The sequence below is a fragment of the Anneissia japonica genome, unplaced genomic scaffold (genome assembly GCF_011630105.1).
Source record: "Anneissia japonica isolate Jap-2015-1 unplaced genomic scaffold, ASM1163010v1 scaffold3845_len455572_cov173, whole genome shotgun sequence".
Classification (NCBI taxonomy): Eukaryota; Metazoa; Echinodermata; class Crinoidea; order Comatulida; family Comatulidae; genus Anneissia; species Anneissia japonica.
Genome location: NW_022728625.1, coordinates 198,312 through 210,106, shown reverse-complemented (window position 1 = coordinate 210,106; position 11,795 = coordinate 198,312). Strand labels below are relative to the sequence as shown.

At 33.5% G+C, this 11,795-nt stretch overlaps 1 protein-coding gene across 1 annotated transcript in view; it reads left to right on the top strand.

The window, feature by feature from the left end:
* Positions 1-11,209, top strand: part of LOC117114425 (pleckstrin-2-like) — a 22,562-nt gene extending 11,353 nt beyond the window's left edge. Inside the window, exons 2-9 of the mRNA XM_033258087.1 lie at positions 1,283-1,438; positions 1,953-2,113; positions 2,469-2,560; positions 3,307-3,479; positions 4,944-5,117; positions 5,888-5,971; positions 6,557-6,632; positions 9,867-11,209. Of these exons, the coding sequence (XP_033113978.1) occupies positions 1,283-1,438; positions 1,953-2,113; positions 2,469-2,560; positions 3,307-3,479; positions 4,944-5,117; positions 5,888-5,971; positions 6,557-6,632; positions 9,867-10,009 (1,059 nt within the window). The 3' untranslated portion in view covers positions 10,010-11,209. The remainder of the gene's footprint in view (positions 1-1,282; positions 1,439-1,952; positions 2,114-2,468; positions 2,561-3,306; positions 3,480-4,943; positions 5,118-5,887; positions 5,972-6,556; positions 6,633-9,866) is intronic.
* The last annotated feature ends 586 nt before the right edge of the window (positions 11,210-11,795 follow it).

The window sequence follows — 11,795 nt, the reverse complement described above, 5'->3', positions numbered from 1 at the left end:
AATAATAATAATAAAAATAATAATAAAAATAATAATAATAATAATAATAATAATAATAATAACAATAATAATAACAATAATAATGATAATAATAGAAATAATAATAATAATAATAACAATAATTGCTTTTTGTCACCAATATTATTTACAATTAAGACTAAAGAATTAAATAAAATTATTATCAATAGAAATCTAGAAAACTAGGTGTAAACATTTATTTTGGGCAGATGATGAATCTAAAAATGGAAAATGTACTAATAACAGGGAAACACACAAACCAATACAGGAAATGGAATCTTGGACAGTGTTATATCTCTGAATTAATTATAAGTAACTTGGTATATCTCCCGCTCAACCTCTAACAAATGCCATATTGATGAAGTCGTAAAGAAAGGCAACAGAGTCATAGATTACATTAAATAGATCGTTAACGAACATAATTTCAATCGAGTTTGCAGGAAAGTCTTGCTCTGGAAAGTGGTGGGCTTACCAACCATTAACAATGCATGCACAATTTGGTTCTGAAATGGCAAGAAATAATTGAAAACAATATTTATTAGGCAAGAACAATTTGCCTGGATAAATTCGAAACTAGATCAAACTCTTTGGATTTAAAGGACCGTAAAGAATCTTGGTTCAACCAAAACTCAAGGATATGTAAAATTATGCAACTGTAACCTTAAAGAAACTATTCACCACTTCATTTTTTTTTACAGTAATAGCCTACAAGATATTAACGATAATGTATTTAAGGAATTAAAAGATGATCTTTGTAATAACAGATTACAATTATTTTGGGATACCTTCGAAAAAATGGATCAAATGAACTTTAACTTCATTTGCTCCTTGATGACTTAACTGTACATGTTTCCCATAAACTACGGTATCTAATGGAATTGAAAATCACAAATATCAAGAAGCAGAGCAAATTTTTGACCAATATTTTAAAAAAATGTTTCACTTTGGCTAGGGAAAAAAATTGCATTATACAATTTAATAAATACCCATCCCAAAATATTATTGTCTCCTAACGAAATTGTATTGAATGATGTACTATATTTTTTATATTTTACATGTTAGTGTTTAGGATTGTTTTCTTTAATTTGGTAAATGTTTGTATTGACCGATTCATACGTTCTGTATATGTATTTTGTATAAGGAAGCACCATTAAATTGATGTGTGCCGCTGATTTTATAGCAATTCCAAATAAAATCTGAAAATCTGAACGAAGAGGCTTTCTACCTGCTTATCAACTACTTCGTTTTGTTTTTTAACCACCAGGGTCATGTACGCACCAACTGGAGAACACGCTGGTTCGTTTTATCGGCGAATGAGCTACAATATTTTAAAAAGAAGGAAGATGACGTTGCAGCCGGTATTGTGTCCTTAAGGGGATGTTCAGTGATTTCACCGGTTCCTCAATACACAAAGAAAACAGTTAGTGTCGTATTTACCAACCATTTATATTATTTATTTAGTCCTATAATAGGCCTTTTATTGTGGTATATACTCTTCTCACATTATTATAGTGTGTCATAATCGTAGCAGTAGGTCTAGCGGTAGTGGTTGTATAATTATTAATATAAAGTGCATTATTAATACTTATATTTCGATAAATGTTCATCCAGCCATGGAGGAAATATATTATTTCCTCCATGACCCAGCATACTGTAGCCCTACCTGATTATTTAGAACCACGTGGAATTAATTTATGAAAACGACCTATTTATATGGCTTATAATAATACTTGAAATCGATGGTAAAGAATCAATTTATTTCAAAACAAATAACAGAAATATCTGCAAATTATAAATTAATATAATAGTATATACTTTAAAACTATAATTACGGCGTGGCCCTAATAAAAAAAAAATCTCGGATATATTGATTTATTGGGCTACAAAGTTTGATATGCATTTCTACTATTATAGGCCTACTATTTTTATTTTAGGATGTTTTTCAAATTTCATCGAAGTCAGGCCAAGATCTTCTCATCCAAGCTTCAGGAGATAAAGAAAGAGAAGAATGGGTAACTGCAATAAGTGATGCTATTCGAGCAATTGATAGTGTTGCAAACGGGGAACAAACAGGCAGTGAATCACTGAAAAACAAGTAGGTCTAAACTCATGAAAAAAAAATGTATATTCAGAAGGTGGTGACTTTGAAGACCAAGTGAACGCATATCAGTTTTTTTTTTCAGTTCATGCGTCATACCTCATTTTAGAAGTCTTAAAAGAGAATTAGATCAAGTACAAAAATATTAACAAAATAATGTATCTCTTACAAGTTAGATTCACACCTGGAAATATCTTACTAAAGTCTTATAGTTATAATAATAGTATAATCCAGAGGTATTTACCAGTGTAGTCTGGTTTGCGGTCCCTTAACGTAGAGATGTCATTATTGGACTATTAATTTAACTTAACAAGTTTTCGTATAATATGAATTTAATTATTACTTCCTTTAGTGATCTTATAACTGCCATGCAGGATCCAGGAGGCGGCATCACTCTTGAAACGCATGTTATTGACGGAAAGAAGTATCATCATTGTTTTACAGGTAGGCTGTGGGTCTATGAAAACACGATCGGAAATACTTTTAGCATAACGTCTACTAGGAAACACTCTCTTGCGCATGCGTAGTTTGATAGCACTACTTTTGATGCATAACAAATACAGTATCAGAGCATAGACCTATATCAGAGATCAATATGATACGCCCTTTTCTCATAAGCCTTTAATCAATTAGGCCTAAATAAGCCTTTGAAACCCCTAAATTGCAGAGTTTTGTTAGGCCTTTGCCTCCTGGACCACTTGCGGAATATTTTGAGCGATTTCAGACCACGCCCACTTTTCTCTCGTCGGGGACCAGGGAACCCCCGTCGGGCAAATCCTGCCGCCACCCCTGACTTATTTGAAGAGCACTAGTCGAATTTGACGAGAAGACAGGATCTCAGAAAAGAGTTAAGCTTATATATATTATATAAAATTCATCAAAGGAAGATTTATAATATATAACAGTGCCGTGTTAACGGCTATCTTGACTAGATGTGTATAAGAGACAGGGATACAATTATATTATCATTGTTCGTATTCGAGCAGTTGTCGTTGTTTATTCCCCTATCTTTAACTTTAGTTTTTTATTGCTCTTCGTTGCTGTTTTTATTTATTATGGTTATCGTTACTGCTATTAATATTGCTATTATTACTTTTTTTTTTTTTTTTTGCATCGTAGAAGTATAAACCGTACTTAACCACCGTGGTTTTGAGTAGGCAATAACTCATTTTTTTTTTTTTTTACACTAGGACAGGACGTCGTTGACTGGCTTTTAGAATGGTCATTTGTATCGAATAGGACAGACGGTGTCCAACAATGCAACGAATTACTCAAACAGGCTCACCTCCAGACACTAGAAAGCGGTAACAGATTACAAGACTTGAGCACATTTTATGATGATCCAAACACCCTCTACCGATTTGTAAGTGTCTGCAATGTTCGTAAACTAATTATATGAATGTGCCATTATAAGAGCACATCGCCGCCCGGTTGACATATTTTAGTAGATATTTTGCATCAAAGTCGTCTTTGATGCAAAATGTGTTAACTGAAGCTAAAGATAGGAGAATAACCCAACTCACAGCTTTGTGTATGTGCTTGGTCTATGATTACTGAAGCAGACGTAGATGCGATTAGTATAATAATTTCATATTCACATCATTACCCCAAAGTGATAGAGGCTGAAATGCGCCAGAGCATACACTACACACTTGGTTCTTTATAAATACGTCAGTCATATGCGTAACACTGGAACTCCGGTTTTAAGTCCTTGTTGTCTCAGAAGACTTGGTCCTACCGACATGATCCTACCAACCAAAATTTTTGATTGAATTAAAATAAAATTTAAAACATTAAGTCACAACACAGAAGGGTTTTAACTCTAGTAAATTAAGTTAAGCCTACCCTAAAGTTTGACGTTAGAAAAGTAAATGCTATTTCGATGTGTTTGCAGTACCCACTGCTACTCAGGGATCGGATTCAACACATTCTGAACAAGTGTGACAGCGCAACTCAACATTTCTGGATATTAGCGCTATATAAATATTTTGATTGATTTGATTTTTTTAGCCACTAAGCACAAGATCGGTGGACTAGTGGTTATGACACCAGGCTAGTTATCTAGCCATAATTTATGGAGGAAATGGCAATTGAATTGCCCCAAAACATCTCCATAATAAACTCTGTTAAAATTGTTTAATGGTAGCAAATCTATTAGGCTACCCCGTGAATTTCTGGTTTGATAAATCTAGTAGAATTCCCAATGAAATAGTTAATGTTGGCAAATAATAGGCTGTAGTCCATGAAAGGATTAGATGTTGACAGATCAAACTACCTTTGAATTTTGAATTCTGGGTTGGTGTTGGTTAATAACAACTCCCTGGTTAATCTAGGCACCTCGGAAAATCTAGTATAGGCCATGCCGTTGAAGGATTTGACGAGGCACATCTAGTCCACATTAGCATACCCCGTGGGTTTGATGTTCGCAAACCTGGTATAAGCTCCTGACTGAAAGGTTTTGTTGGTATTGGCTACCTAGAGAAAATATTTGATGTATGAATAACTAGTAGGGATTTGTGAAATGGTTGACGTCAAATCCAGTATATTCTGTAAAATAAACTAGGCCTACATAGTGGGTAAAACGATATGGTGTATATCTATTATTGATAATCATATTGCATTCAGTTTTTATCATAAATATTATTTGCTTAAGATGCCCCTAGAGACACAAAATGCTCCACATCGTCAGAACAAACAACTCACAGCCTATACGGTAGTGTATGATAACGTTTTAATTATGTTGTTATTGCGCTTGAGTTCACTAAGTATATCTGTTTTAGAGAAAATAACTCGCTTATAAAACATTTTCTTGTGGTTTTTCTTGTAGTCGGCCTTCATAATGAGCGACATTAAAGACCTATTAAGCATTAGCAGTGATGAATCTGAATCAGATGACGAAAACGAAATGAAAAAAGTCAAGCAAAAAGTTGAGTTGCCTGCAAAATTACTAAATGGACCTCCAGGAGGCAAGTTAATAAAACAAGGCTTTTTAATGAAAAGGGTATGTTTTCCAGATAAACTGAGTTATATTAACGATAATGGTGACAAAGACGATGACGATTGTTCTAATAAAATGTAGTCGAGAATGAGGAATGGTAATGTGTGATGACGATGCTATTATAATTTTGTTTTCTAATTTGAAATAAATGTTGAAATAAATGAATTGAATGATGGCGATGACCATGTTGATGACGATGGCGATGAAGCCATGGCAATTCATGGTAATAGGCCTAACTACGATGGGTGGGTGGATTTATTTATTCGGTATGAAACATCAAGGATAATCCACAAAAGTCCGAAGATAGCTTATTTCCAGGGGGTCCTTTTGGTAATGATGGGCAGTAGGCCTACACCGGGATACAATAGGCCTACCCCTTTTTTCAGAAGAGTGCACTTTAATGGGCGACATGGACCACCAACGGCTTAACCGTCTCATCTCTTCCAAAAGACGGTACACTACCTTGTATTTATAGATTAAAATGCACATTTTATTGACATTCTGGTATATGATTATACCATGATTATACAATCATATATCTTCTTCCATTTTCTATTCTTGCACCATTACGTCGTGGAATTGTAGCTGCCTAAGCAAACTTCATACCATGTAAACAGTCACAATTGAATCGATGAGTTCATAATATGAATAATAGATGTTCAAATAATGAATATCCTACGTGCAGGTAGAGCAAATTTGTATTTGTCCTGTTATTTCATTATGAAACGTACACCCCGCGAATACGTACTAATCATAATACTTTTTATTTTCAGGGCCACGTACGCCGGACATGGAAAGCTAGGTTGTTCTTATTATGGGATAAACCCCAACTATTACAATATTACAGAGGGTCAAAGGTAAGTAGGCCAATTCAATAGCACTATATCAGATCTTAAACTATAAACAATACCTTTTCACTTCCAAACAAGAAACACCGAAAGTGACAATGAAGCCACTAAATTAGTAAAACTGAATAATTTTAACAGGGATATATTCATACTTCTTTTAACAAAATAACATTTAAATACAAAAAGTGCATTAAATTAAAAATAAAGCATACAGTATGTTATTTTTTTTGTGGTAACTATTTCAAATACCTTAATTGATTTGTAAATCAATGTTATTAATTGAAAGCCAAACCTATTTAAAACCCAAGCAACTTTATATATTATATTATCGTCATTATTATTCCCTTTAAATGCATTAATGACACATACTAACATATTGAAATCATAATACCTTCGATACATTGAATAAAAAGGAAGTCCGAAAAGAAAAAAAATACAAGTGAAACATCAGCTTTAACAGAGAACTATTTTGAGGTTTTATGTATGGCTTTACGATCTTCTTTCCGCAAAAGAAGTTGTTACGATACTTCAAGGAAATCACTACGGTAATTTTAGAAGAGCTAACACGTTATTATTTATATTTTTAAATTACAGATTAATGAAGAGAAACCACTCGGTGAAGTAAATATTAACTACTGTTCTGTTGAAATTATCCATGCCGATTCATCAGGTGAGAAATGTGATATCGTTGAATGTAGTGAGAGTTTTAGTATAGTCATTGTCATTGTGTATTATAAGATTCACAACATCACAACATTATAAAACGATAATATATGAATTTAGAAACAATACTGCATGAACATTTCTGTCATTCTGGTTTATATTGCTGCACAAAATGTGTCAAGTCAACATATTTTTTTCTTAGCCTTGTGATATTCAATATTTAATTCAAGCTTGTTGTAAATAGGCCTACACTATATTTAATTAATTGTTAAATATGTGCGCAATAATATACTGTCCTTTATAAGTGAAGGCCAGTCATGTAAATTATAGGCAATCTGGGAACCCACCCTGAAAAGCAGGTACCGTAAAGTAGTACAAAATCATGTCTGTTATGGAAACAGTCAACTCGCCTCTTGCAATCTTGTCACTTGCAATCTCGCCTCCTTGACAATCTCGCCCCTTTCAAACTCGCCCGTTACAAACTAATATTCACTAAATATGCAATACGTTTGAGCCACTTGTAAAAAAGCACAGCCACTAGGGATGCATTTGTAACTAAAAAATAATTCTTTTTCAACATTAAATCCCATCCAAATTTAGTCACAACTGTAGAGCACCTAGACCTCTCCTCCTACTCTCATTTCTTTAAACACAAATGTTTGGTTTCCGAGATCGTACAGCGACGTAACATAGGGAAGGAATTTGGTACAGCAGTTTCATTAATTTTAAAACAAACAATTTGATTTACTAGTGGTTATGCTAAAGAAACATGAACCTCAGAAAAAGCAGATTTGCACTGGTCTGTATAAACCTCACTGAAAAATTAACTTCTCAATTCATTACTTATACACGCTTAATGTGCAATGCTTTAATGCTTCATCACTGAAAATGACACCTTTTTGAGAGGATGAAGAAACCCTTACATTCCCTGCTTATTATGGTTTAAGTACGGTACTTACTATAAAGGCCAGAAGCAATAATTTGGTTGAGCTTCTATTTAAATAGTATGAACTGAATAACTATGTTCTGTCTGTCATGGCAAACCATGGTTGAAATAAATCCTCCATGGACAAACTAATACAGTAATTGCTTCTGTTGTAGTTTTCAACGAAGCGTGACAGGAATGCACAGGCGTACACAATACGTAATCAAACAGCCTTTTCAAACTTGTTAATTCATCAAAATCATTTCAAACCTCTTAACGTTTGGCTTTCCTTCTACCTCAAGACCTACCATGGAGGTATTTTTTATACCTCCATGATCCTACAGTACTTGTTGGACCTTGTGCGTTCTAAAACTAACCAGTTCGCCAACCAAAGTTCTCGCATTGTATTACGCTATGATTTTTTTTGTGCTACATAGTATTCTAGTTATTATTGTTATAAATTAATTGATCATGATGACAACATGCTCATCATGATAACCACCACCACAACCACTATTATTATCATCATCATCATCATCATCATCATCATCATCATCATCATCATCATCATCATCATCATCCTTTTATCATCATCGTCATCCTCATGATTATTATATTTTTATCTCGTATGTTCAAATATTGTTTAAAATTGGCCGTTGGTAAGGTATGCCACCAGCAGACTACAGCAGTCTTAGTGCGAAGCTTTGCTGCAAATTTTGTTAGCTCATAATGAACTATCCGGAGTGGACGACAGGGACGTAAAGCGGCTCCCTCATTATTATCATCATTATTATGACCATAATCATTAACGGCATCATCGCCATACTCTGTGAACTTGAAATTATTCATAATCGTATACCTTGACGTTTCTATACTTCATGATATATTGTTTTGAGTCTGAATTCAGGTCCGTAGGCCCAAATCCCAAAACCTATGATTTCACAAAACCGTTCCTAATTATCATAAAAGGCTATACCATGCATTGCATTATATATTTGCCAGCTTATCTAACCGTTGATTTTTAATAATGTGGTATGAAATTTGTTAGAAATTGATCGTCTCCGGTGATTGCAGATTGATCTATATGTTGTAAATGAATGTTATCTATAGGCCTGCAGATGTACTAGACATAATAACGTTACTTTTTCAGGTCCCAAAAACACCCAAATTAATGAAAATTTAAATAAAATATTCATGAATTTTGTGTTTGAAAAATCTATTATGTAAGACCTCAAAATGCTACTTTGTCGCTTTTCCCACAAACCCCCTCCAAACCCCCTCCAGGCTTTTGCCCCTGGACCACCAAAGTCCACTTTTTAAAACAAATTATTTCACTAAAATCGTTCCTAATTATCGCGAAATGCTATAGTATGCATTACATTGTTTTGCCCGCTCTTCTACCCGTTGACTTTTAAGAATGTACTACAAAATCTGTTGGAAATTATCAGCTCCAGTGATTGCAAATTGATCTATGTCATCTGTAGGCCTATACAGACGTAAAGAACATGAAAAATTACAATTTCACAGTGGTGGATTCAAGGGGGGAGAGCTCCCTAAAATTATAAAAGAAATGGAGAAAAAAGAGAAATCATAATTGCCATTTCCGGCCATTTTGAGGTGCCATAATCATAAATTTTCTTACCTCAGCCTCAACCATGGTGGGGCTGAAGGGGTATTGACCATCTGTCTGTGCAAGTTCCTCCCTTCACCCCTACCCTCTATTTCTCCTGCTTTACTGTAGGTCCCCAGACAATACTCAAATGAATGAAAATTTAAATACGATATTACAAATGATGGATTTTAGAAATCCATTAAAAAAAGGCCCTCAAAATGCTAATTTGTCAGAGCTTTCAGAAGATTCGCCCCACCCTCGCGGGGATCCCTAGGCAGTCGCCCATCGTAAGGTCCACTTCGGTTGCATAACGCACCTCCCCATCGAAAATACTGCCTACGGGCCTGGAATTCTATATTTACAGTTTTCTAATGTTTAATTAATATAGGCTTACGCCTTGTATTTATTTTTATTTCCAACCATATTGGTCACCAACCGACAAAATCTTGATAATTTCTTTGGTAATTTCTTTTAATTGACACTATTGTAATTTTATTTAATTTTAAGTGTGTTTCTATATTTTCGAATTGAATTCTGAATATATATTTGGTTACGATATTATGTTACGCGTAACATGTATTGCATTAAAATTGTAAAAAAAAAAGTTAAATAAAGATATGAAATGGTTTTCAAATACGGGAAAAGTGGTAGTACAGAAAATAGAAAGCATGATGCTAATACCAAACCTTTTATATTTATTCCAGATTCCAAAGTCAAAAACAAGACTCGCTCCAACTTGTTCAGTGTGAAAACACAGAAGGGTAGACTATACATCTTTCAGGCTTCTAGTCCAGAAGAAAGGGAGTCATGGATACGTGCAATAATGTGTCCAGGAGATTTTCACTAATAAAATAAAGATTCGTGGATTTTTCGATGAATCGATGGATAATTTCTGCTTGTGTGTGAACGTAGTGTGTTAACGTGATTCTTTTGTCCTGTAGAATGTTGTAATGTTGTTTGTTTTCTTTTTCTTACTTCATAAATACATGTATTTCAGCCGTGAATAAGACTTACTGAAAAAAAAACAAAAAAAAAACAAAAAAAAAAAACCACTAATTTAGAGGGGGATTTTAGACTGATGATTAAGATGCTTATCTTCTAATTTCCTTGCATGGGACGTACCGGTACGAAAATGACCTTCACTTCCTTAGCTTCATGAAGGCAAAGTTTAATGAGCATTAAATTGTTCACACTTCGAGTGCCTATTGACTCAGAGATAGTTTGTTTGCACTAATAACTATTATTAGTGCAAAAAAAAGCAAATATATATAAAATTATATATGTAATATATAAACAAATTACCTATTTGTTTTTATTTATATATACAAATAGTCCTTTATAAAAAAAATATATAAATAAATAATCAATGATAGAAACTGTATTCAAATATATGTGAACATAATATCGAACATAGCCTATCAATGAAAATAGTATAGCTGTACACTTGTATAAACATATATCATCTTTGTATATTACTATATATTTTTATTCATAAGAGAATTTTTGTTTGCCGGTGAAATGTAATTTCATACATGAAAATTGCTTGCTGTGAAAAACTATATAAATTAGGCCACACTGCTTGCATCATATGATTAGGCCTACATATTTTGCTATACTGTATATACATTTTGTTATTAATTTCATATATTTATTTATTATTTTTTATTTTTGGTATTTCACTACCTTAGATAATTACTTTCTAGCATTTGGTTAATTTTGTTTAATTATATTGTATATATAATTAAGTTCGCTTTTGTGTCCCTGCCCACTTATTTAATGTATTGAATTGTATTCTGTATATGAACACATTTTTTTGCCGTATAAATCTGTGATGTTGCCTTCGAAATTGTGAAAAAAATTATGAGAAAGTAACCGTCGAAAAAAAAAATCTTTCAGATTGAATGACTAAATGTCTTGGGTCAGCCTCCGGAATAGAAAAACTAACATGAATGCAATGATAATGAAGGTCAAATGTTTTTTTGATACAATAGAATGTTTTAGTGTTTTGGTGATGTGAATAAAGCTTATATTGCTGGGAAGTACTTAACTTGTATTACTTTCATTTCATTTCATTTATTCGTCAGAAAGCAGAATACAAGTGTGACGAAAACGATAACAGTCAGATACGGTAAAAGCTAAGTTAAACAAACATGGGACAAAAGTAAACAAATACAGGATATAACAAATATAGGCTCCCAGCGAGAGCTTGTGTCTACTGATTGACATGTTTTTTTTTTTTGTTTCGTTTTTTTTTTGTTTTTGACTACTTTTAACTTATCAGTGATTTCGTGTTGTCAATTCACTTGAATAACTGACTGTACATACAGATTGTTGTGACATTTTAGTGAAATTTGTAGGACGGATCCTTTACATAGCAGCTTTCTGCGCAACAATTCAATTGATAACTTACAGGAGGTCTTATCTAGCATATTTCGTAAACTTGCTTTTCATTTTTATCTTTCTCATGACACATCCCATCATTCCTCCATCGGATTTACTCTCACAAGGTCAACTGCCAGACGATAATAAAGTGTCTGCACCTCAAGGGGACAGTAGACACAAGTGTTATATTGCACCCCCGGGGGGGGGGGCGTGAGGCAGTAGACAGAAAAGCAGGTTAACATAAAATATGA